Source organism: Camelus dromedarius, chromosome 7, assembly GCF_036321535.1.
Source record: "Camelus dromedarius isolate mCamDro1 chromosome 7, mCamDro1.pat, whole genome shotgun sequence".
NCBI lineage: Eukaryota > Metazoa > Chordata > Mammalia > Artiodactyla > Camelidae > Camelus > Camelus dromedarius.
This window is the reverse complement of record NC_087442.1, coordinates 77,558,511-77,584,780: the sequence shown is the minus strand read 5'-3', so window position 1 is coordinate 77,584,780 and position 26,270 is coordinate 77,558,511. Positions and strand designations below refer to the sequence as shown.

The window sequence follows — 26,270 nt, the reverse complement described above, 5'->3', positions numbered from 1 at the left end:
GTAATGTCCAAGGCTGGTAGTAGGATTGCTGGGCCTAGGATAAAAGTTGAGTTAACATTGGTGCCGCAGGCCTTGTCGTCCCCCCACCCCTACAGTGCCCTTAGCTGTTTGTCCTTCCGTGGGGCAGGAGTGAAGTCAATGGGGATGAGGATCTCTGGGAATTTTGTTTCTTCCCAAGGGAGTAATTTTCCACTCTAATCTAAAGAAGCAACTCTCTTTCTAATAGGAATATCCACCAAGAGGTATTAAGTGTTAATCTGAAATTTTAATACCATAATTATTTTAAACATTAAACATTTCTCAACTGTTTGTGTTTGCCACCCTCCGTAAACTGAGGTCAGATACAAATGTGCATCTGTGAAAATGGTTTTCTGAAGAGTGTTTATCAATTATAATTTAAATATATGTAGTATAACTTTTTTTTTCTAAAATGATACATATTGTGGTTTTGTGACAAGGAGGAAGAATTCCATCAGTGTGAATATAGGGGCTATTTGTTCTAACTTGGCAAATCAGAAAAGAACATTCTTCCTTGCTAAAAGATTAGGAAAGACTTAAAATAGTTCTCAAAATTGTCAAATCAGGAACATTTTGGTGCACTATATGAAAGGTTCATTAGCCTACTGACCATGGTTTTGACATTGTCTTCTCCCTTTTTCATTCAGACCTACTCCTATATCACAAGGTGAAGAGGAGTCAAAAATTCTTTGGGGAAAACCCCAATTTCTCACAACACATAAGTAGTTACTCTCCAGGGAACCAGAGCTGAGGGTTCTTGAGCTAATAACTAAACCTGATTCCACTTCCAGTTTGTTAATTCTGACCCCTGGGGGTTGGTTTCTGCAAATGCATCTACAGGCTGGGACAGGATGCACATGACTATGCACTTTGACTGGTACTGCTTTTGTAAAGAACCTTCATTGAACAAGAGCGAGAATGTGGAGCCATTTATTGCCAAACTAAAGAGAAAGGGTATATTAAAAGGCACTTAAATGCAAAGTGAGCTCATTAAAAAAATAAAACAAAGCATTTTGGAATTTACTGGCAATTCTGACTACTCAGAAAAGGATGCATTATTTATTAGAGTGGTTAGGGAGGGGTCTATGATGAGGTGACTATTTCTCAGCTTTTCAAAATAGAAAGAAATGATAATCCAGTGGCCTGTAAGATGTTAGTTAATTGGCCTAAGATGTCGCCTGTCACTGTTTTCTTCAATACTTGACACCAAGTGCATTGAAATCATCTATTTGCTCTCTCGATGTGGTTGGAAGGCAGGCTGAGGGGGGTGAATATGTGTGAGACTTAGAGGAAGATTCCTGGAGAAGATAGGCTTTGAGCTGAGCTTTAGAGGATGAGTAAGTTTTTGATTGAAAGACAAGGAAAAGAATGGCATTCCAGGCTGAGGGAACTCCTTGAACAAAAGCCCAGCGGTACTGGAGTACTCGTGTGCTTATTTGCAGTAAAGTAGGATAGACTGTTCATTTTTTACTACTGTGGAAAGAGGAAAGAGTGCATCATATTCAGTCCAGAAAACACACAGCACTTTAGGTATTTCAAAAGGAGGAAATTTAATGCAGAGAATTGATTACATGGCCAATGGAAGAGCTAAAAAGTCAAACAGAGGTGGTGAGGCAGCTCCAAATTGAGCAATAGCAGGAAGCTGCTACCTCTCCTCTAGCTGGAGGGACAAAGAGTGATGTTACCAGAGCCGGATTTGGGACTATATTGCAGGGGCAGCAATCCCAATAGACCTGCCTACAGGCACTAGGGCCATGAAAGAAGATGTCCCATGGGAGCCGGGGACACCACCAGAGGGTGATCGGAAACCGAGAGAGAGGGAGAAATACTTGGTCTTCTTCCCAGTTCTTACCTTCCAGTATTCTCCCCAGACTCCTACTGGCCAACTCAATCCAGAAGGGCAAGGGAGCTTGGGAAACGTAGTTTCCTGTGATAACAGCGCAAAGGGAGAGAGGCAGGTGGTGGCTCTGAGAGCAGACAGGCAGACTATCACCAAGAGGGTAAAGAGAGCAAAGAGGAAGGGCAAGGCAGTTCTGTTTATAGCAGACGAGGCTGAAAGGGAGAGGTAGGTTAGAAACACATCATGGCAGCCTTTGATGGGCTAAGGAGTTTGGGCTTTATTTTTTGGCCATAAGAAGCCATAGCAGGATTTTAAAAATTAACTTTGAGTTTTTAAAATTATAAAAATAATATGGATTCACTATAAAAATATTCTAAAGCACTGAAATGTGTAATATAAGAGTAAAAAGTAAAGGTTCTTCTTGATTTCCTTCCTGACTGCCTTCCTTTCCATCCCACCTTCCCACTCCGCGGAGGCTAGCAGTTGGGAGTATACCCCACAGACCCTCTCGAAGTGTATACGAACACCACCATCACACACACTGCTGCAGCTGCTACTGCTTCTACTAGCATTACTACTAAATATGCAGAATACATCTCATTTATTATCTGTATATGCATAGTATGTCTCACTCGTGTATTTGAAAGTGTATGTATATTACGCAAATATGAGTATAGAAATGGAGTATATCATGCATATTTATATTCATATCAAAATGCATAAATGGGTTCGCAATAATATTTTGTTTTTTTCCACTAAAAATACATCTTGGACATTTTCCATGTCAGTACACTGTAGTATATACATCTACCCTTGATTTTGTTAACGACTGTAAAATTTTCTAGTGTATGGACTGTGTTTAATCGGTGCTTATTAATGGTCATTTAGATAGTTTCCAGTATTTTGTTCTTAGGAACAATGTTGCAGTGAACATCTTTGCATTTTTGCATCTCTTGCCTTTTTGTGCAAGTATGTAGAAATAGAATTGCTGGATGATGGGGAATTTCTGATTGAAGTTATGTGATAAAATTACCCTAATAGCAGTGAATCAAGTAGTTTTTCCCACTTCCTGTATAGCACTGATTGTTATAAATGAAGTCTTAGCTAATCTGACAGTTTTACATTGATATTTAAGTTTTTTTTTTAAATTTGTACTTACTGAATTACAAAGAAATTAAATATTTTCTCTGTATTCATCATTTTTATGCCCTTTGTCCATTTTTCAATTGAAAGTTCAACTTCTTTCTTACTGATTTTTAAAAGCTCTTTGTGTTTGATGGAAATTAGTCCTTAGACTTTCTTTTGCATTGCAAGTATTTCTCTCTATTTGTTCTTTGTCTTTTGACTTCAGGATTTTCTCCCCCTGAAACATTTGCTTCTAACTTTTCCCCCAAACATTTGCTTTTAATTATAGGAATTTTTAATGCCTTCAGAATCTTGTTTCATCTTAGAACAATATCCCCCAATATTATAAAGATATTCATCCATATTTTCTTCCATTACTTCTATTTTTTTGCATTTAAATCTTTGACCCATCTAGAATTTATTTTGCTATAAGAATGAGTTAGAGATTATACCTTATGTTTTTCAAGTAGATGGTGAGTTGTTGTAAAAACACTTACTAATAATTTAATTTTTTCCACTACTTTGAAATATCACCTTTATCATACACTGAATTTCCACATATATTCGGGTCAGTTTTAGGAACAATTTATATCTGCTTTTTTCTACATGAATCCTGTATCATTTTATTTAAAGTGGCTTTATTTTTTATTTTCATATCTGGTAGGGCTAGTCATCCCTTATTCCTTTTATTTTTCAGCTTATTATACATATTATTACATATGCATTCTTATGGAAGGTTTTTGAGAAGAAGATAACTCCTCAAAATAATGATAATTATGCTGATGATGACAATGCATTTATTACATGGTTATTAAGTGCCAGATCTTGTTCTGAGTGCTTTACTATTATTGATTAATTTAATCTCTGCTGTGTTGTAAATACTTTTACTACCATTCCCATTATGAACATGAGAAACCGAGAGAGTGAAGTCCTTATGCCCTTATCTTCTCAGTATTTCTTAGTTAAAATTTTAAGACTAAGGATTCATCAACTTTCCATGCCAGGATACATCAGATGTCACTATACAAGCGGTTTGGCTCATGTTTGGCTATATTCAGGCGAGGTCATGGTCTCTTGGAACAAAGAACAGCTCCCTAGCTTGGACTGTGGTGGGACAGGCGTCATGGCTGATATATTTGGTGAATCCTCTGAATTACATCATGTGGGCAGTGCTTTCTTTCTTTGTTTGCTTGCTTGTTTTATGTTCTGTTGTCTGCTCTTGGAGAAGCAACCTATGTCTATGTAGGGATTTTGAATATGAGCAAATAAACTTGAGTAAAACTTCTTGGGGGCAGAATCAACCTGCCATAAGAGACAGAGGTGAATTCATGCAGGATCAGGGGTTTTTGCCATATCAGTGCAACTAAGAAATATTTAACAGGTTCATAGACCTGCTGGGCAGTCAGAGTTATCAGTGAGCTTTAGCTGGTTGGTCTATCAAAGCCTAAACTTTCAGGCTTAACAGTGGATATGATATTAAGTTGCGGTATTAGTAGTTGAAGCATTAGAAGAAAATGAGAAAATATAACAGATATGACATATGCTGCAAATAGATGGCATTCACACCCAGAGGATTAAGAATCTTTATAACCATCTTCTAAAATAAAATGTTTTTCTGTAACGCTCCCAGAGAGAAACCTCACTGTTTGCTTTGAGAGAACACGCCATTAATTCCATGAGTAAAACTTCTTGGAAAGGGAGTTGGGAGTTTTACATTTGTGAGAGTGTCAAATATTTACACATAACATTAGCAGATTTTTAAGATGTTAGTATTACCTGTGTTTTGGTGAGAGCTAGCTAAAGAAAGATCCAACTGTTGAGGGAATCTAACAACACCTGGATCTTTTAAGATGATAGAGAATTAAATAGTTTTCTGCAGGAGTCTCTGGCTTATTTTTGAAAGCTTCCTCTGCTTTTCTGGCTTATCATGGTTCTTTCTTTTAGAGGATGCAAATCTCTCACTGAAAAGAGATCTAAGTGCTAGAACATACATTAGAGGGCTTGAGTGTTTTTTTTTAACAAGGACAGCAAACTGGAGAAAATGATACGTAACAGTGAGTAGAAGACCTCATACTGGGATGATTGTTTAATAGTTGAGTCTTATTCAAATTCTTAGGAACTACTGGGAATTAAACGTGGAAGGGGAGCTTTAGGAAATCATCAACTAAATACCAAAGCTGGTGGCTGACACTTGTCTTGCTCTGCTGCATCTCAAAGCTATTTGTGCCCTTCATCCCCTCGTTAGACTTGAAGATCCTTGAGAGTTGTATCTGAGATACCTTCTTAACCCCCAGAGCGACATGGAGTATTCAGTAATCATTGGGCTGAAATGGAACTTAAAGACAAAAATGTCACAATTTTAAGGAAACTAGGATCCCATCAGCATACAAATCTGAAAATAAACACAAATTAAGCACAACATAATCTGGGGAAAAGGCTAGTTTAGTGTGGCAAGCTCTTATTGCATTAAAATAAGTTACAATTATTCTATGATCCTTAAAAGTCCATGAATGATGAATGCTGGAGAGGTTATGGAGAAAAGGGAACCCTCCCACACTGCTGGTGGGAATGTAGTTTAGTGCAGCTGTTATGGAAAACAGTATGGAGATTCCTCAAAAAACTAAAAATAGACTTACCCTATGATCCAGCAATCCCACTCCTGGGCATATATCTGGAGGGAACTCTAATTCAAAAAGATACATGCACCCCAGTGTTCATAGCAGCACTATATACAACAGCCAAGACATGGAAGCAACCTAAATGTCCATCAAGAGATGACTGGATAAAGAAGTTGTGATATATTTATACAAAGGAATACTGCTCAGCCATAAAAAATAATAAAATAATGTCATTTGCAACAACATGGATGGACCTAGAGATCATCATTCTAAGTATGGTGAGCCAGAAAGAGAAAGAAAAATACTATATGATATCACTTATATGTGGAATCTAAAAAAAAAAGAGACAAAAAAGGACACTATATGAACTCATCTGCAAAACAGAAAGACTTGCAGACATAGCAAAAACAATCTTATGGTTATGGGGGAATAGGGAGTGGGAAGGGATAAATTTGGGAGTTTGAGATTTACAAATGTTAGCCACTTTATATAAAAATAGATTAAAAAATAATTTCTGCTGTATAGCACAGGGAACTATGTTCAATATTTTATAATAACCTTTAATGAAAAAAAAAAGAAAACAAATATATGTATGTATATGCATGACTGGGACATTGTGCTGTACACCAGAATTGACATATTGTACCTGATGGTACTACAACAAAAAAGAAAAATTATTCCATGATCCTTTATAGAATGGTTCCAGGTGAGGAATACCTTAGCCAGAATGCTGTAGGACAGGTTTGGAGACGATTAATGTAAAGGATAACCTGAGGGCAGGCTACCATCTAAATAAGCTGGGTAGAAGACAACTGATAGAACCCGAAATTAAAAGCCTCATGTTAATGTTTACCCACCATTCTTCTCGTCCTCCTTTCTACCTTCTTAGAGAGCTCTCCTCCCCCAAGAGCTATCTTTTCAGCCCTTTTCCTCACAGTCTCCAGTCACTGGTTTCAGATTTTCTGAAGGCTGTGGTATCTTAAAATCTGCTGATACTAAAGCGCCCAAGGAAGGTATCAGGCCAAGAGTAGGCACTTCAATTAAGGCACTTAGAAGCACCCGTGGAAAGAAGAAAAGGATCTTTTGGGTTTGGCAAAGCTGTAAAATAGTCATTAATATCAAATCATTTTTAAAAACTATGCTATTGCTATTAGGTAATACTTTTACTTTTGTATGTGATTCATTTATCACACAGGATTGAGAGAGGTGAGGAGGCAGCTTACTGACCCTGGCTGATTAACAAGGGAAAGAAAATGCCAGGCTGTTGAAAAACAGGTTGTTCCCCTCATCCCAGAGCCAGCACTTTGATTCCAAGGATGTAGCCATACATCACGCCACAACTGCTGCGTTGATCCCAAGGACATACCCTGGTATCTCTTTCTTTCTTCTTTCTCCCACCAGAGTTTGTTTCACCACCTGAGTGAAGGTCATGATGGCAGAGCCGTCCAATAAAAGACCTTGTGGCCCGATTTGGGGCTGGAGCTGTCTTGACCGGCCACTGGGCTGATGGCTCCCCACTCTAGTGTCTTTATTTATTTATTTATTTTTTTGCTTTTTTCCTTCTCTCTCTGGGCAATAAAGCAACTCTTATTCCCCCCCCCCCCCCCCACTTTGTCCTTCTGCCTCTACTGAGAATTCTTTACCAACAGGCAAGGACCCACCATTTGGTGGGGCTTGACCACCTGTTTGGTACGCTTTCCAACTTGGGGTCTCTGTATCTGCTAACAGTATCCCATGAAATGGAAAGGATCAGATAATCTCATTTTAGGAATAACAACAGGGAGAAATGAAAGCAGGTTACTCATCTGTACGACATTACTCTTGTCTTCAATTTAGAGGTGAGACTTTTACTCAGTGTCTGCAATAAAGAACCAAGCCTGAGATAAGACCAACAGAGCAGAGGCATAATATATTGGTACCGGAGTCATAGTTCTAGAGTAGGAAGACAAACACCAGAAAAATAGGAAACATAGTAATTACTATATTAATCTTTCTCCCCAGGGGAGATTAATCTTAGTCTAAAATCTCTCATGAAGTTGGTCTTAGGGAAGACTGTTGATTCACAGAGTTGTTGTCAGAGCTGGGATAGTTTATTGAAGAACCTGATGAATGCTCCTTTTCTTAAGGGCCAGTGAACAGAACAGATTTTCATCTATTGTTATTACACAGAGGTCACACCTAAAAACAAGATAGGTAAGTTGACTTAATAAATTGTTGTTGACTCTTCTGATGTTAAAGTTCAAAGACAAGAACACTGATGTTTCCTGGTATTGTCTCTGATTTATTTATTTTTAATATAATAGTTTTACTGAGATTTTCACATACCATGCAATTTACCCATTTAAAGTGTATAACTTTAGTATATTAACAGAGTTGTGTAACCATCATCAGAGGCAATTTCAGTACATTTTCATCACCTTAGAAAGAAACCTCATGAAAATATACATATGTATGTATATGTATAACTGAGTCACTTTGCTGTACACCTGAAACTAACGTTGTAAATCAACTGTACGTCAATAAAAAGTAAGAGTTAAATTTTAAAAAATCACTTTAAAAAAAAAGAAACCCCATACCATGATTAATCACTCTCTGTTTCCTGCGTACCACTCCCCACCCCAGGCCTGGGTAACCACTAATCAACTTCCTGTCTCTATAGATTTGCCAAATCTGGACATTTAATACTAATGAAATCATTACACATGTGCCTTTTGTGACTAGTTTCTTTCACATAAACTTAGTATAATGTTTGCAAGGTTCCTCCATGCTGTATATAACAGTTCTTCATTCTTTTTATTGCTGAATAATATTCCTTTGTATACCACATTTAAATCCATTCATCAATTGGTGAATCTTGTATTGTTTCTAATTCTTGCTTATTATGAATAATGCTGCTATGAACATTTAGTACTAGTGTTTAATATAGGCAGGGTTTCTCTTGATTTATACCTAAGAGTGAAATTGCCAGGGCATATGGTAACTCTATGACTAATCTTTTGAGGAAGTGTCAGCCTGTTTTCCAAAGCAGCTGTGCCATTTTACATTCCCACCAGTAGTGTATGAGGGTTTCAATTTCCCTATATCCTTACCAACACTCATTATTCTCTTTTTGATTATAACCATCCTTGTGGGAAGGAAGTGGTATTTCATTGTGTGTTTGATTTACATTTCCTTGATGGCTAATGATGTTGAGCATTTTTTTCACATGCTTATTGACTATTTTATATTTTCTTTATTGAAAAGTCTATTCAGATCTTTTGCCCATTTTTAAATTGGACTCTTAATTCTAGTCCATTGATGTATATGTCTATTCTTATGCCAGCATCACATGGTCTTGATTACTGTACCTTTGTACTAAGTTTTGAAATTGAAAAATGCAAGTCCTCCAACCTGGTTTTTCTTTCTTGAAATTGTTTTAGTTATTCCGGATCCCTTGTATTTCCATGTTAGAATCAAGTTGTCAATTTCTACAACCAGAGTCAGCTGGGATTTTCATGAGGGTTGTGTTGATTTTGTAGATTAATTTGGGAAGTGTTGCCACCTTCACAGTGCTAATTTCTGTTCCATGGACGTGGATGCATCTCTGTTTATTTAGATGATCTTTAACAATGTTTTATAGTTTTCAGACTATAAGTTTTGCAGTTTTTTGTTAAATATATTCCTAAGTGTTTTATTCTTTTGGATGTCAAATTTTTTTCTTTATTTCATTTTCCGATTGTTTATTGCAAGTGTATAGAAATACAATTGAATTTTGTACATTTGATTTTTGCTCTAAAGTAAACTTAACACTGGTAGCAGAAAACAGCTATAAGAAATACTTTTGTTCTAAGTAGATTGTGCTAATGAAATATTATAGCCCAAGCAGTGTCTTTGTTTTGTCCCAAGGACTGAAATTTCTCGTCAAAAAGCAGATGCATAATGCAAAGTCATTTAAACATACATAGTCATCCCATAGATGGCTTTTGATGCTTAAGTACCCCTGGGAAAGGTGAATAGCATTGTCTATTTCTATATGTACTTAATTTTCTCCACCAACAGCTAATAATTAACTAAGAGCTGGTACCCTAATTTTCTTCTTCAAGGCTTGACTCAGATGTTAATTCCCCAGAAGGCCTTTCCTGACCCATCTTTGCATGGTTGTCCTCCTGCATTTACTTGGTAATGTATCACCTAGTTTATCTCCTTAATCACATTGCAATCTGTAATTATCTCATTTGTTTACTGTCTGTCTGCACCATACAATGTAAGTCCATGAGAAAAGGGACTTTCCCTGTATTTGTTCACTACAGAATCTCCAGTGACTAACACATAGTAACTTTGGGGTGCACAAGTGAATAAATGGACTTTCCAACCATAAAACATAACATAGACAACTACTAAACATGCAAAGCAACAAAAAAGTGATACTGACATCACACCTGTGTATACTTTTGATCGACACCCAAAAGGATTGTGGAGATATGGGTATGATGGGTCAGAAAGACTCATTCATTAGCTAAATGCCTCAACTCTTTACTTGAGCCTCAAAGCTTGGGTTCAGGGTTGGTTTCCTTAAAAAAAAAGGATCAGCTAATACACACCATGAACCTTGAGAGTTGCCCTTCAGTAGTTGAACTCCCAGGTCTGCAGGTATCCACTGTATATTTTGTGGTTGTCTCAGGAAAGTTCATGAGATTATTTTTTAAAATCTGAATACATTTAGATCCTAGAAATTCTAGTTATTGCAAGATCAGTCATTTGATTATTTAGCCCAATTAATTAGACATTCTGGAATCTTTGATTCTGTTCTGCAGCTTAAAATATTCTCAAGTCAACTGACATACTTGGTGAAGACAAAATATTCCAAGAATTCAAAATATGCCCTACATATTTCACCAAGATAAATATAAAATTTTAAGAGCATTCCAGGAAATTTGAGGAAAGGGAATGTAGCTTTTAGTTATGAATCAATGGCATATTTTACTTGTGATTTGCAGAAACAGAGGATTTGAATTTAGAGGGTATAGCCACTAACAAAACGATGAGCCTTTGTTGGACTTTGCAGGTGAGCTGATGGTAGTTCTTGCTTACACAAATCCTATGTTAATTTGGTTTGCTGGCCCCATTTTCTTTCTAAGAAGAGCAAAGGCCAGGAAAGAACAATCATTCACCCACTAGTGATAAACATTAAAAGAATTTGAGCTCTGTGTTTTAGAAAATGTAAAAAGCCAAGTTTATTCAAGAAAGTTTTTCCTGAATACTAGTTTATCCAGATTAATTAGGCGAGATGATTTTTTTTCCTAAAAGTGAGCCAGGAAAAGATAGAGATAGGGGATTTAATTATTCTGTCTCTGAAGAAATTGTCTGTTGTTAATTCTGAATTCCAAACATTTCCCATGGTTCCTGGCACATAAATAATTAATAATCACATTGAAAGAGAAAGGACGTTATCTTGAAAGCAAATCAGGTACTTTCAGCCTTGAACCTCAGAACATCCTAAGCATTGGGGATGACTTCAAGTGGAAATGGGATATGATTTTAGAGACCTTGTTTAGTAAGGGAGTCTGGAATAAGTGCTTTTCTGGCTAATACTTCTTTCTCCTGTCAATCCAAGACTAATCAGTGTTACAGTTATACTGCCTGTGCTGATCTATCAAATAGTTATGCAGTCTCTTTCATGTCTTAGAATGACCCTCTTTTCCTTTGTGATTTGCTTGATTTTCATTTGTTCTTTTGATGTTGGACATGGGGGATGACCTTGAAACCAAGATATTGAGCTGATGCCTTAAAGTGTCAAGAATTCCCAAGGGAGAAATAACATGGACTTCCCAAGATAAGCATCCTTAAATTAGAGGCAAAGGTTAAAGAGGCAGGCTAATTTCCTCCTGATAACAACCCTTGTTGCAGAGATGGGAAGAGGAGGAAACAAGAAGAGGATTGTGAGATGTTGCAGTGGAAGGAGGAGTTACTTGTATAAGCCTCACGGTTCATAATATCCCTTTAAACCAAGTGGAAATCATTCTCGGCCTCACTCCCATGACACTCTGCGAATCAAGATGTCAATAATTTCCTAAAATTCTGCAAACCAGATAGGTTGATTTTGTGTGTGTGTAACCTTATCCAAGAAATCTCTTAAGATCACAGCTATTGAAAAATTCCTGATAATAAATATGCATAGCTCTTTTCTATTTTTTATTCTAATCTGAACATGAGTGCATTGAGAATTCAGGTTCAAACTACTGATAATAATCAGTGAGCCATCTCCACTTGTTCCCTGTGGAGGAATCTCCACCACCCATTCTGATATACACTGCAGGACTTCCTCCGCTTCCCTTTGGTAAGCCAGAACTTGCAAATGCTTCAAAAGATGCCAAAAGCTACCTGGGCAAATTTTTCTCTTAGAACCAGCTGATAAAGAAAGACATGACACTAAATAACCTTCAGCAAAATAAGCCCGTCACTGCTCCTAGAGCTACAACAGAGAAGCCCTGGACTTGACCTTTTACTAGATGGAAGAATTCCCAAGCTGCAGTAGCTGCTTCTTGAGAAGATGCCTGTGCAAGTTTCTTTAGAAAAGGTTTCCAGGGAAACAGTGTAACTTCTATTCTTTTTTCTTAAATGTATTAAGCACAAAACGTGCCTGCTAGTGCTTGGAGTTCTCATTTGAAGTCAGAAGCTGCCAAGAAGGGTGTTTGCATGAAACACACCCACATAGCCGAGATCATTTTTTATGTTCCCTGCAGTGAACGTCACCTACATACATGGCAGGAGAAAAGTAGATGACCTGGGTTCATTTGTGAAGTGAAAGATAGGGAAGATTAACTCTATTTGGTTGAATTGCTTTTCTTCTCTGTTACTGGGATGGGTACTAATGAATGATAGTGTTACTGACTGGAAAACCGTTCTGCTTACTAACCCAGTAAAATCTGGAGATGAAGTGTTGGGGCAGGGAATAGCGACTTTATTCAGAAAGCCAACAGACTGAGAAGATGGCAGACTTGTGTCCTGTAGAACCATCTTCCCCAAGTCAGAATTCAGGCTCCTTTTATACAAAAGGGCAGAGAGTACACTTAGTTGTTGCAAACTTCTTGGTATAGGAATTCTCTGTTCTTGGAATCCTTTGTTCTTGCAGCTGTTTACGTGTTTCAGATCATGGTGTCCCTATAAACCTCCAACAAAACAAACGTTCTCTTCTCTTCTGCAACTTGTCATCTTTATATGAATGGAAAAGTGTTATTTTCTTAAGGTTAGAGCCTTGAGAATAGGCTATCCTGTATACTTCAGGCTATAGGCAACATTCTTTTACAAAAGGTGCAGAACCAGCAAGACTAAGCCTAGGAAACAGAGCACAGGGTTAAAGTCAAAGGAACAGAACTAATATGGAGTCAGATTTGTTCTTTTCTATTACAATAGTGATGTTTGGATTGGGCAGTTGTGTCCTACTGAAAAATTAGTCTATGTAGACAATGTGAATACAGTCGAATGTCTTTGGGTATATTTTGTAAGATACAAAAAATATTCAAGCAAGAGAACTTAGCCAAAATGTTTTTAAGATGCAAAAAAAAAAAAAAAAATACTGAAGCAGAGAATTTGGCCAAAATGTTTCTATACCTACATTTCTCCATTCATGGGCGAAGACTTTCAGAATGTTAGCCTGTTATCTGGCCCTTGTTTCCAGTGTAGTAGGGGTAAATCCTGGCAGCCATGTTTTCACCATGTAACCCCACCTCCCTGATCATAATTGTGGCCTTGAAGTAGACACCTGACCAAAGCTGAGCCAATCATAGCCTTCAATCCAATTTAATTGGACCTCAAAGATGCCAGAGGTTTCAACTAGGCCATCAAACCAGAGGAGAGGTGAGAGGCAGCCCTCCTTCGTTACCTGCTCAACCAATAGGAGGAAAGCTGGTTTGCAGGGAGAGAGCGGGAGAGAAAGGTTTTTTGTTTTGTTTTGTTTTGTTTTTTATTGGCTCTAGAACGAACTACAGCAAATCTGTCCAGAAAGTGAGCCTTCCTAAATTATATATTATTAGGTAACATAGATAAATCTCACAAGCATTATGCTATGTGATAGAAGCCAGGTACAAAAGACCACAGATTGTATGTGTCCATTTATATAAAATTCTAGGAAAGACAGAACTATAGTTAGAGAAAGAATTTCAGTGGAGAGATGGGAGGGAATTGATTACAAAGAGGCTCAAGAGAACTTTTGAAGGATGGAGCTGTTCTTTGTTTTGATTATAGTGGTAGATACATGGGTATAGACATTTGTCAAAACTCATCAAATTGCACATTCAAATTGGTGAATCTTATTTTATGTGAATTAATCTTCAATAAAGCTGATGGAAAAAAAGTAAATAGGAGTTAGTAGCCTTGCCAGTTGATTCTAGTTTGTCTAACTTGCCTTAGGCCCAGAAGAACCCAAGGACTGATTTGCATTGATTAGAATAACTCATCAGAGAAAGATGCTATATAGATTTCCTTGGTATCTGATGTTGACATAGAATATAAATTATTTCTCCTCCTTTGAAGTCCTACTTGGAAGACACCATACTTAGAAAGTTGTTAAGATTTCCATCATTGAAAGTACTCCTAAGAGTCACACTTCAAGAATGATGCCATTAAACTTTTCATTTTGATTTCTCAAGATTCATCAGCCTTCCTTGAAAAGTAGCATAGAAATGACAGCTTTCGTTTATTGATAACAGTAATGTAGAGCCAGACATTTACTTACTGCTTCACTTCCATTATTTCATTTCATCTGCACAGTAATTCTGCAAATGAGGTACTGCTGTCCTCCCAAGTTATAGAGGAAAGGGCTGAAATTTAGAGACTAGACAATTTTTTCAGTTGATAGCCAGTGCTTGAATTTGGGATGGTTTAGTGCCAAAGCCAAAGCCACTTAACTACTCTTTTGACTGCGTCATCTGCTCCAAACTGCTCCTGTAGCATCTTGCTCAGACTCTCAAATAGATTATACCCAAGTTGCTGGCTTTCAGTCCACAGCACATCTACAGCTACACATGTGTACTCCGCATTTCCACTAGGATCTCTCAAGTCTCAGATTCCTTTAAATCTCTATAAATTAGAGGTGTCAAAACCATCTACCCAATGAAAACTGCAGACTGCTCTGCCATTATGAGCAATTATTGTCTAAGCAAGGAGGTGCTCCCAAAAGGAATAATTGTCTTTTCTGATTTCCAGAACCATAAGATAGAGAGAACAGAGCCTTGGAGAGGTCAGGGGTTTGGCAGTGGTTTGTGGCCTCGGGATTTCCCCAGCGGAAGCCCTCAGTAGTCACAGGGCCAGTTGTTTTGTAGCACAGGTGCTTGGTAATGATACAAAGGACAGCTGCTGGGTGGGAGGCCATCCTGGTCCCTAAGAGCTGGTGTTCTACATCTAGTGGTGGGAGATGCTGCTCAGCCAACAAACCTTGTATGTGGCTGGAAATGGTGGGGGTAATGGTAGGTACCTCTCTGCAGATAGTAGGGGCCCATTTTAACTCTTAAGTGTAATCAAAAGAATTCGGAGCTCAATGCTCTGAGTATAAAAGTTCTCAGATGACTGTCCATCTGCTGTGAGATACAGAGAAGTGCTGCAAGTGGATTTTATGTTCCTTGGTAGGTCCCTGTCCCCATTACATCTTCCAAGTTAGATTGATATGTGCATTATGAACCCAGACTCAGAGCCCAGCTCCCAGAAGAGAAAATTCTTACCAAAGCAGCAGGCAATGAGAACTAAGCTGTACTAATGAGTGAATGCTTAGGGGGAAAATCTGACATTCATGAGAAGTGAAAATGAAGCAGTTTGCACCTCCAAGGGGAGCCTTAACTGTGTGCTAGAGAGCTCAGCATGGCCACACGGGCTGCACAGGTTTGCAGAGCCGAGAACTGGGCCAGGCAAGGCATCCCATAGTGATTGAAGAGATAGCATCCCTGGAGGCCCTCCTGCTCCAAAAGCATTGTCATTTTAGGGGATGGATCCGGGCGCCTTAGTGTATCACAGTCACAATCAGGCAGTGTCATTAGATAAAACAGGAAGCTTTGACATTGTCATCTTTATGCCAAGAAGTTTCAACAACTACTTTCTTTGATGCCTGTGCTTGATAATTATTGACTTCACGTGATTATTTTCCCTTTGAGAAAATTTCTGAGCTTTTAGTGAGGCTTGATATAAGCTAAAGGATACGATTATCATGCAGATAGCACTTTTTCCCCCAAAATGAAAGACTTAATTTTTTCCTCTTGTCAAGAAATTCAGATAATAGAAGGTCAAATCCCCCAAAATCCAAGAGGGAAAATGAATGCAAAGGTTAAAAAAAAAATCACTATTAATAGTTTGGTATGAGTATATCTCTCAGCCTTTAATGCATACACAAAGCTATATTTTAGCTGGAATATAACTGTAAAGTAATACTGTCCTGTAACCACCTTGTGTCTCCTCTTAGCAGTTATAAGTCTACTTGGTTGTCAACAGATTTTGATCTACCTTTTCAAGGGCTTCTCTGCAGTCCCTTGTATGGATGTGATTTAATTAATCAGGCTGCTACTGAGAGGGGCTTTTAGGTTGTTTCCAATTTTTGGTTGTTACAAAGAATGCTGGCAACTGTTTTTGCCCGTAAGTCTTTCTGCACTTGTGCAATAATTTCCGAAGGATGAATTCTTGGATTGGACTTGCTGGGCCAGAGAACAGATGCTGTCTTCAGTTTCTTAATTTTGACAAAATACCGTGCACGAATTTACCAACTTAATCTGTTTTCAACATTGTGATAGAGCGTTCTTTCCCTCAATTATCACCAACTCTGGGCAGTACCAGTATTTACTTATCTGATGGTGAAAAGGAGCTCACGTTTTACTTTGCATTTGTTTAATCAGTAGTGATTTGGAGTCTGCTGTCATATGCTTATTGACCACATGTATTTTGTGTCTGTGAATTCAACAGTTTCTAATGAAATATTTATATTTTTCTTACTGAATTGTTAGAGCTTTTTAATATATTAAGCATATTAGCGCTTTGTCATATATTTTGCTCACAATTCACTCTTTTTGGTAACAGCAGAAAATATCAAACAGGTTTACTTACCTAAATTCTGTAATCCCCTTAACCCACAAAAAAACCCCCGTAGTATTTTTGGTTATTGAGATTGTATAAGTTTTGTAGGGATACCATAAAAAAGTATCGCAAACTTGGTGGCTTAAAACAAGAGAGATGTGTTCTCTCCCGATTCTGGAGACTAGAAGTCTGAAACCAAGGTGTTGGTAGGGCCATGCTCCCTTGGAAGCTTCTAGGGAGGATCCTTCCTTTCCTATTCAAGCTTCTGGTAGCCCCAGGAGTTCCTTGGCTTATAGACACATCATTATAATCTCTTCCTCCACCACAGGGCATTCTTCCTTCTCTTAAGTATTCCATTCATAATGTATTAGAGTCCACTTCATCTAAACTTGATTACACATGCAGAACCTATTTTCACTCACAGATGCCAGGGGTTAAAGACTTCAGCATATCTTTTTTGGGGACACAGTTCAACCCACAACAGCCCCCATGATGCTGCATCTGCTATCACCAGCAAATTACAAACTCTTTAAGGACTGGGACTGGGTCAGTCTTGTTTCATATTCTAATCCCCACTACGTAGCACAGTTTCTAGTAGGTAGTGGGCACTCCATAAAGATTTCTTTAAAGAAAGAATTTGAGTTTTAGGAATATCTGGCCTTTTGGACATTAGAAAATGTGTGTGGAGAACACAAGATATCAGATTCTTTCTCTTCTTTAAATTTCATTTAACAATTTGCGACGAAAATACAAATACAAGTTGGGGGAGGACTGGACTGCCCACAAGAGGGAGGCGCCCAGTTCTCTGGGTGGTACTTAAGCAGAGGTGTGTGCTTTTATTCCCTAGTATCTATCCTGAAATGAGTCTTTGAGAAAATGCAGACAAGCACCAGACTAGAACCAGATTTCGTGACCAGAACTGTTAGATTGGATTAACCAGAAAATAACACTGCAGGAGCTTTAAAAATCAAAATTTCTTTAATTTTTTCTTTACATAGTAAAATATAATTTACAATTTATTTCATAGGGCAGAGAGAGCCTCACTTACCAAATGCCAGAATTTACTCCAGAAACTATTTTTCAGACTCATTTCAAAAAAATAATTAATTTCCATTTGTACAGCCTCCAAATTCTACTACAGAATTGCTACATCTAACCTTTGAAAAAAATTTGTCTCCTATAAATGATATATTTAATAAAGTTATTTTTTTTTTATCAAGAATTTGCTCAAGGAGCTGATATATTTTATGATACTATCTCCACTTACCCCTACTCTCACTGAAGCCAGTCAATGCAGTCATGTGGGACTGGGTCTAGAGAATCTGCTTTGCCTCACTTTAATGGCCATAGTTCCAGTCCCAAAGCAATAGGTCAGCATTTTAGGACCTAACGTACAGCCATAGAGATGAGGTATTTCAATTTGAACAGAAGCAACATTTTGATCTGGCATGTTACCTGCACTCACACAGTTGTGGTCTAAATGTAAGCTGAGTACCAAAGCCATTGTTCAGATACACCCAGTGCCAGCTCCCTGGGCTTGTGAACTGTGCAGTGACTCATGCTCAGAAGGTTTTGTACTCCACTGTTGCCAGCTTGAATCTCTTAATCACTTGTGAACCACAGCCCTGGCATTTTCATTCTGTGCTGGGCTCTGCAAATGTAGCCAGTCCTAGATTCACATAAAAGCTGCTTTGACTTGAATAACCTGACTTGTGATCTCTGTTTTCATTTGGCATTGATGATGGGGTGTGGGTAGTTCCCAACTTCTCCTTCCAATAGGAAGATGTCCTGAGTTCTAGGACAGTTTCAAAGGTATACAAGTTGTGGGTCATGTGATTCATTGGAGACCATGAAGGAAGCACACAAAGGTGGTTTTTGTTTATGTACAAGTCTATAGAATTAAAATTGTACCTTCATTGCAATATGGAAGAATCAAGCCCAGTGTAATATATGTGTGTGTGTATATATATATATATATATATATAGTCAGCATAATGAAAGAACTTGTTCATTTGAAGAGCAAATTTGTACACACGTGCACTGATAAGCTAAATATGATACATTCTTCTGCAATTCTTCTATTATTAAGACAATTATTTCAGCAATTCAGACAAAAAGTGAAATCTGTACAAGGTCTGAGCTCGACCGTGCTTTATAAGAATAATGAAACATCCTCTTCTGAATTAGAAAGTACCATTCTTCCTGTTCTTCAAAAGAATGGTGGGGAATTGGTCCAAAAAAATGCTATAAAATGTCTCCTCTCCATTCACATAGAGGAATAAATATTTCATTACAGGCATGGTCCTCTGTATAGGGGTCAGAGCATGATTTTAAAAGGACAAGTTGTCAAGGAAGAGGAACTCTTTCTCAATACATTAGGAGCCGGGGAAAGGCTCAGTGGGCAAGGAAGCAGTGTTCCCTACAGTTTCAAAGGCCATCGGGGCTTCCAAACTCTTGCTGCATATTAGAATCACCTGGAAGACTTGGACAAATAGTGCGATCTAGGTCTCATCCCAGACTAATTCATTATAACCTGAGTGAGGTTGGGCACTCAGGCAGGGTACTTTTTAAAGTATCCTGGTGATTCTGATTTGCAGCCAGACATAAGAACCACTGGGCTTTTGTGTACTCAAAAATAAAGGTCTGGGCTACACCAAACAGGTGTCTCTTTAGAAAATTAAAAAATTAAATATATATTTATATCTGATTATACTTAAACAGACACCATGCACACAGTTATTTCTATGTAAAGTATTAACCATTGGTAATTTAAAAATATTTTATAAATAATTTAATGATCTTTCTCTGTTAAGCAACACTTCCAATAAATAATAAAATACTTAAGAGATGAAAAGAGTTTTTAAAGAAGACATTTCGGTTATTTTTAGGAAATCTGAAGAATGCATTGAAGTGTAAAGTCTTTTCAACTGCAAGATGGAAGAGGACAGTGTTCTTCCTAACCGGGAGGACGTTTTAGATGTCAGATAGCTACTTCCATTAAAAAGAAAGGAAAAACCGCTCAGACCAACATCGAAAATTAAGGCATTTGGAAACGCATCCATATTTTCTAGAGTGTCTCCTTTAAAAATAAACTTAAAAAAAAAAAGCCAAAAACCTCACCAAATGTCTTTACAAATAAGTACCTAAAATTACAGTAACTCTGGAGGAGAAATCCTTTTTCAACTAATTTTTGAGTTCTAGGGTAAAAAGTGTTCTTGAATATTTTAGAACTGTGTGTCAGGAGTTGTGGGAAGGTGGCAACTGAGGAAGAAGAGAAGCAGGGAAAAGGCGGGGGGATGTGTGTGTGGGGCGACTATAAAGGCCTCAAATGACTCCCTTTAGTCACTTCCTGTTTCTGTGCTAGAGACTTGATGGTTCACTCTGTGGGCAGAGTTGAGACAAATGTTACTGTTCATAACTTGGAACCAAGCCAGCAGAGAAGGGCCAGGGCACAAAGGTTACGACTTTCCATTCGTGTTTGTGAGTCTCAGTGGTAACAGAATCTAATGACACAAAAGACACTGAAAAGACCAGCTCGATTTCCTCACTTTTAGCACATCACTAACATCTGCAGACCTGGAGGGGATGTCTGGAAGCAGCATTTAAGGAATGAGACAGAAGTTACAACGATCACATTTTTTCTGTGAAGAGTTTGAGAAACACGAGGGTAACCAAAATTGGGAGGAAACCCAGATGAAAATAGATGTTATTTTTCATTCAGTTATTCTCAAGAATTTCCAGAAGCACTCAATAATCTGATAGTCAAAACATCAGTCACGATGAGGACGTAATTAGGCTGCTGAAACTCAGAATGTTCTCCATACTCACCAAGACAAATGAGAAAAAACAAACCAGCAAATAAGCCTGAAAGTGAACATTACTTCAGATGTGCCAAGATTTTTCTTCATGAAGAGTTCAGCTAGGAAATAGCTATACTTCTCATGTACCAGCTTTCATAATGTCCTATGACTTTTTTTTTCTATGACATTTTAAATCACTTTCGATGACTGTCATGCTGATTTAAAGCCTTAGAACACTAACTCGTTTCTAATTCCAGCCCGAAGTATTAGGCGGAATGTTTCTCTCCTTGTTTGATGCCAAGAACAAGATGCAGGAACCAGTTAAACTGCACAGTCCATCCTTTGTCTCTGCAAACTTCAATCTGATCCAGAAAATACTTCTTAGCGTCCTCCTCACTTTTCCCCACTGTGAGGGCATCCCGAATGTAGTCAATGTCTTCTTTGCTGGTTAGCTGGGGCATCCCAGTCATCAGCATCATGGAGAACAGGATGATCAGCAGGTTTGTGTGATGACGAAGGGCTAGGTAAGCCTTAACGCAGACGTCCTGGGTAAAGGAAAAGGAGCCGGTATTAACTGTTGTTGTGGTGACTAAAGAGGCTAAAGACCAGCGAGCTTTTGAAATTTACATGGCATTATCCTGTCCCACAGAGGAAGTCATCACAAGCAAGGCAGGTCCCCTGCCTCAAATAAAAAACTTGAGAACATAAACGGCTTTTATCATCTCTTAAGCACTTCAGTGTGGTTGCATACATCCAGCGTGTGCACAAGGAAAACTAACTGATACAGTAAACTTCATCTTATTCTTTACTCTACCTTTTTACTTCGATTTCTTGCCTGGGAAATTGAGAGTGGAAATTTCTGTAGTCTCTGAAGAGGAAGGAGTCTGTTTTAAAACACCTTACTGGAATCAGTACACTTTTTGTCAGCGTAAATAATGTTTGCCAAGAGCTAATGGAATCCAAAGAAGAGAAAGAAAGGCAGCATTTGAGATTTAGCTAGTTTTCATCTTTAGCATTTGTCCTGTTCTAAGAAAACGGATGAATCAGTTTTTTCATTGTCTGACGCTCAGAACTGTTGAATGAGCTTTGAAATTTTTTTAGAAGAATAATATAATTAATTTTATTTCAGTTTATATTTAGACCACAGGTCTTGACATTTGTTGCGGGAACACATGGCAGCAGTGACATGCGGATTGGGAGAATTACCAGAGACGGAGAAAAGTTTAGGAAAGTTTAACAGGTACGCTGCTATAGGGAACAGTGGGCCACATAGATAAGAGGTGCCTTCCTGAGTTGACCTATGAAATTTTAATATAAATTCTGAATACTGAGTGAGAGAGAGCTTGAAACCGAGTAGCACTCTGTGGGGCCTTTAAGGGTCAGACGCCTCCCCCATATCCTCTGCTGTAGCTCCCTCTGGAACACCCAGATAATAGTATCTCATGTATATTTCCTGAGTTTCTCAGATGCTTAAAACCACTGCCAAAGGGGAGAAACTAACTACTTGATGATGGAGATCGTGTAGCCCCCAGACATTCTGGTGCCTAGGGGTTGATAGTGTTGATTGCCCTGTTCCCTTGGCATCAACCGGAGAATTGTGTACGAGCTGATCATGTACCCTGCTACCCCCTTCCCTCATCTGGCCTTTATATAGGCTTTGCTGAAACCGTTTGAGGAGTTTGGGGTTTTCTTGGGCATGAGCCTCCTCATCCTCTTTGCTCGGCCCTACAGTAAACCTTTCTCCACTCCAAACTCCGACCTTTCGGTTTGTTTGGCCTCATGGTGTGGCGGGCACACGAACTTGCCATCGGTAACAGGCTTTATGCTATGCTATGGCCGGTGCCTCCTCTAAAAGCCCTGGCGTAGGTGATACAGGTGAGTTAAATCCACTTCATAAGCAAAAGGCATGCTCATGTCAATTAAACTGTTCCTGCATGGAGAAAAAGCTGCAAGGTTCCCAGTTTTACGACATGAGAATAGTCCAACTTTAATATTACAATTTCGCAAAGGTGGCGTGTTAAAGAAAACCAAAATTAATGATTACAGGTTTAAATATTTCAAATAAAATACTGAATGAAATGTTAAAAGAATAACACCCTTGCCAATGAGGGTTTATTACAAAATTGCAAGAGTAGTTCCTCCTAAGGTACTGGATTAAAATCTACTTTTGATTTTTCTAAAAGTAACATATAACTTAATATGTGACTAAAATGTAATGGTGTGAGGGATCACCTGAAATTACCACTCAAAATCATTCTGAATAGTGAGTACTGGAAAAAGAAATTGGATAAAGTCAGAAAAGTGAAGGTAAAATCATTAGTATTTACAAATAACTGTCTTCTTGGAACACTGAAGAGGGGAAAAAGCTAAAATGCTATTGTAACTAGTTTTTACTAAACTAGCTTTTTATAAGTTAATAAATATAATGCTATACATAGGGGCCACTAGTTAGAAAGTAAAATGAAAACACAGATGCTGTGAATAATGGTAACAAAAAACCCCATGATTCCTGAATGGCCATCATTCAAAAGTCCACAAATGACAAATGCTGGAGAGGCTGTGGAGAAAAGGGAACCCTCCTACACTGCTGGTGGGAATGCAGTTTGGTGCAGCCACTGTGGAAAACAGTATGGAGATTCCTCAAAAGACTAGGAATAGACTTACCATATGACCCAGGAATCCCACTCCTGGGCATATATCCAGAAGGAACCCTACTTCAGGATGACATCTGCACCCCAATGTTCATAGCAGCACTATTTACAATAGCCAAGACATGGAAACAGCCTAAATGTCCATCAACAGGTGACTGGATAAAGAAGTGGTATATTTATACAATGGAATACTGTTCAGCCATAAAAAAGACAACATAACGCCATTTGCAGCAACATGGATATCCCTAGAGAATGTCATTCTACGTGAAGTAAGCCAGAAAGAGAAAGAAAAACATCATATGAGATCACTCATATGTAGAATCTAAAAAAAAAAAGAACATAAATAGAAAACAGAAACAGACTCATAGACATAGAATACAAACTTGTGGTTGCCAAGGGGGAAGAGGATGGGAAGGGATAGACTGGGAGTTCAAAATTTGTGATATTGACAGGCATATGTAGAGTAGATAAACAAGATTATATTGTATAGCACAGGGAAATATATACAAGATCTTGTGGTAGCTCACAGTGAAAAATGTGACAATGAAAATGTGTATGTTTATGTATAACTGAAAAATTGTGCTCTACACTGGAATTTGACACATTGTAAAATGACTAACTCAATAAAAAAATGTTAAAACAAACAAAAAACCCCCCTATGATCCTTAGATAAACACCTACACAAAACAGGTAGAACCTGTTTTTTTAAAACCATAAAAATCTACTGAATTATGTAAAGAAAGCTTGAACACATAGGGTGACATAGCATGTTCCTCACTGATAAGACTGCTTATTATGAAGAAAATTTTTTCTCAGGTTAATCTATAAATATAATGAAATTTGAATAAAAATTCCGACTGGATGTTTAAACTCATGGTTTTAAGTTCATCTGGGATAATTAGGGCCTGGGAGAATGTTTTGAAAAAGTATAGTAGCAAAAAACAGCAATGCCTGCCATCCTAAATATCAAAATACATTATAAAACTACAATATTTAAAACTGTGAAATAGCATCTATTCTTTTCCAAAAAATATAAGAAATTTGGTGAAACAGAATAGAAAGTTCAGAAACATATTTAAGTATATATTAAATACATAATAAAGGTGACTCCTCAGATCTGTTGGGAAAAGACCTATTATTATTTGATATATGGGACTAGTACAGTTGGCTCATAATTTGGGGAGAAAATAAAGCTTACTCCATGTGATATCCCAAAATAGATTCCAGATGAATTAAACATTTAAATGTAAAAAGAGAAACTAAAGAATCGTGGCATGAGAAAGGAAGGACTTTATGAAGCAGACCTCCAAGGTGGACTCTATAAGGAAAAGATGAAGAGATTACAAAAACTTCAAATTTTGGAGGAAGAAAGCTATAAACAATGTTAAAAGAGGCAAATGCCAAGAGAAAACATATTTGCAACATGACATATCACTTCTTCACCCCTAGACCCCTGTTAGCTCTTACAAATCAACAAGAAAGAGATGAATAGTTGGCTATAAAAACAGGCCAAGGATAGAGTATATCACACTATAAGACATAAAACCATAAAAAATACGCATATGAAAAAATATGCAACCTCATTAGCAATCAGATAAAGGTAACTTAAAATGAGATGGAAAAAATGCTCAATATCACTAATTGTCAGAGAAATGTGAATCAAAACTACAATGAGGTATCACTTCACACCAGTTGGAATGGCCTTCATTCAAAAGACCATGAATGATAAATGCTAGAGAGAGTGTGGAGAAAAGAGAACCCTCCTACAATGCTGGTAGGAATGCAGTTTGGTTCAGGCATTATGGAAAACAGTATGGAGATTCCTCAAAAAAACCAAAAATAGACCTATCATATGATCCAGCAATCCCACTTCTGGTATATCTGGAGGGAACTCTCATTGGAAAAGATACATGCACCCCAATGTTCACAGCAACACTATTTACAATAGCCAAGACATGGAACCAACCTACGTGTCCATTGACAGATGACTGGATAAAGAAGTTGTGGTATATTTATACAATGGAATACTACTCAACCATAAAAACAACAAAATAATGCCATTTGCAGCAACATGGATGGGACCTAGAGATCGTCATTCTAAGTGAAGCCAGAAAGAGAAGTAAAAATACCGTATGATATCACTCATACGTGGTATCTAAAAAAAAAAAAAGGACACTGAATTCATCTACAAAACAGAAACAGACTCAGACATAGTAAACAATCTTATGGTTACTGGGGGTAGAGGGCAGAAGGGGATAAATTTGGGAGTTTGATATTTATAAATGTTAGTCACTATATATAAAAATAGATTTAAAAAATTTCTTTTGTATAGCACAGGGAACTATGCTCAATATCTTGTAATAACCTTTAATGGAAAAAATATGAAAACTAATATATGTATGTATATGCAAGAATGGGACATTGTGCCGTACACCAGAGATTGACACATTGTAATTGACTGTACTTCAATTTAAAAAAATGAAAAAAAAATAAAATGAGATGGAAACATTTATCTACCAAATTGGAGACTCTTAAAAAAATCTTTTTAAGGATAATATCCAATTAACCTTTCGTAATATCCGAATAACCGTCCATAGGCTGATGGCAGATGGGGATAGGTATAAGTTTACTAGCAGACAACTTGATAACATGTATCAAAAGCTTTAAAATACTTATAACTGTTATATAACTTAATTGTGGCAGTGGTTACATAAGTGATGCATTTGTCAAAATTCAAAGAATGGTACACCTAGAAAAGCCAAATCCTCCTTTATGTGAATTATGTCTCAATAAAGTTGACTTTTAAAATGTCTGTATGTCCTTTCACCCAGCAATTTCCATACTAGAAGTTTACCCTTAAAAATTCTGGATGATTTTGCAGTGATTTATCTCCAAGAGTGTTCATTAGAACATTGTTTAAAATTGTGGAAACTTGAAAGCAACCTAAAGCCCATACAGCTGGAGATTGTAGATACTTCCGCAAACCCTTTTTAGCAATTGCGTGCTCTGTAACTACCAGAATGACACTGTAGAAGAAAAGTTAAGAAGCATGTAAAAGTGTTTGCATTAAAAAGCAGGTATTAAACAACACATGTAGCGTGATCCCATTTTGGTAAATGATCACAGAATATTTATACAGAAAAAAGAACATAAGTCACAGGCCAAAATGTTAATAGTGATTTTCATT

General features: G+C 37.6%; 1 protein-coding gene and 1 long non-coding RNA gene across 6 annotated transcripts in view; one reads left to right on the top strand and one right to left on the bottom strand.

The window, feature by feature from the left end:
- Positions 1-26,270, top strand: part of LOC135321764 (uncharacterized) — a 208,035-nt gene that overhangs the window by 3,810 nt on the left and 177,955 nt on the right. The window lies entirely within an intron of this gene.
- PIK3CG (phosphatidylinositol-4,5-bisphosphate 3-kinase catalytic subunit gamma) overlaps positions 17,592-26,270 on the bottom strand; it is a 35,805-nt gene continuing 27,126 nt past the window's right edge. For all 5 annotated transcript variants that reach the window (XM_010984835.3, XM_010984833.3, XM_064487690.1 and 2 more), the window contains one exon: positions 17,592-20,977. In XM_010984835.3, coding sequence (XP_010983137.2) covers positions 20,699-20,977 — 279 coding nt within the window. In that variant the 3' untranslated portion in view covers positions 17,592-20,698. The remainder of the gene's footprint in view (positions 20,978-26,270) is intronic.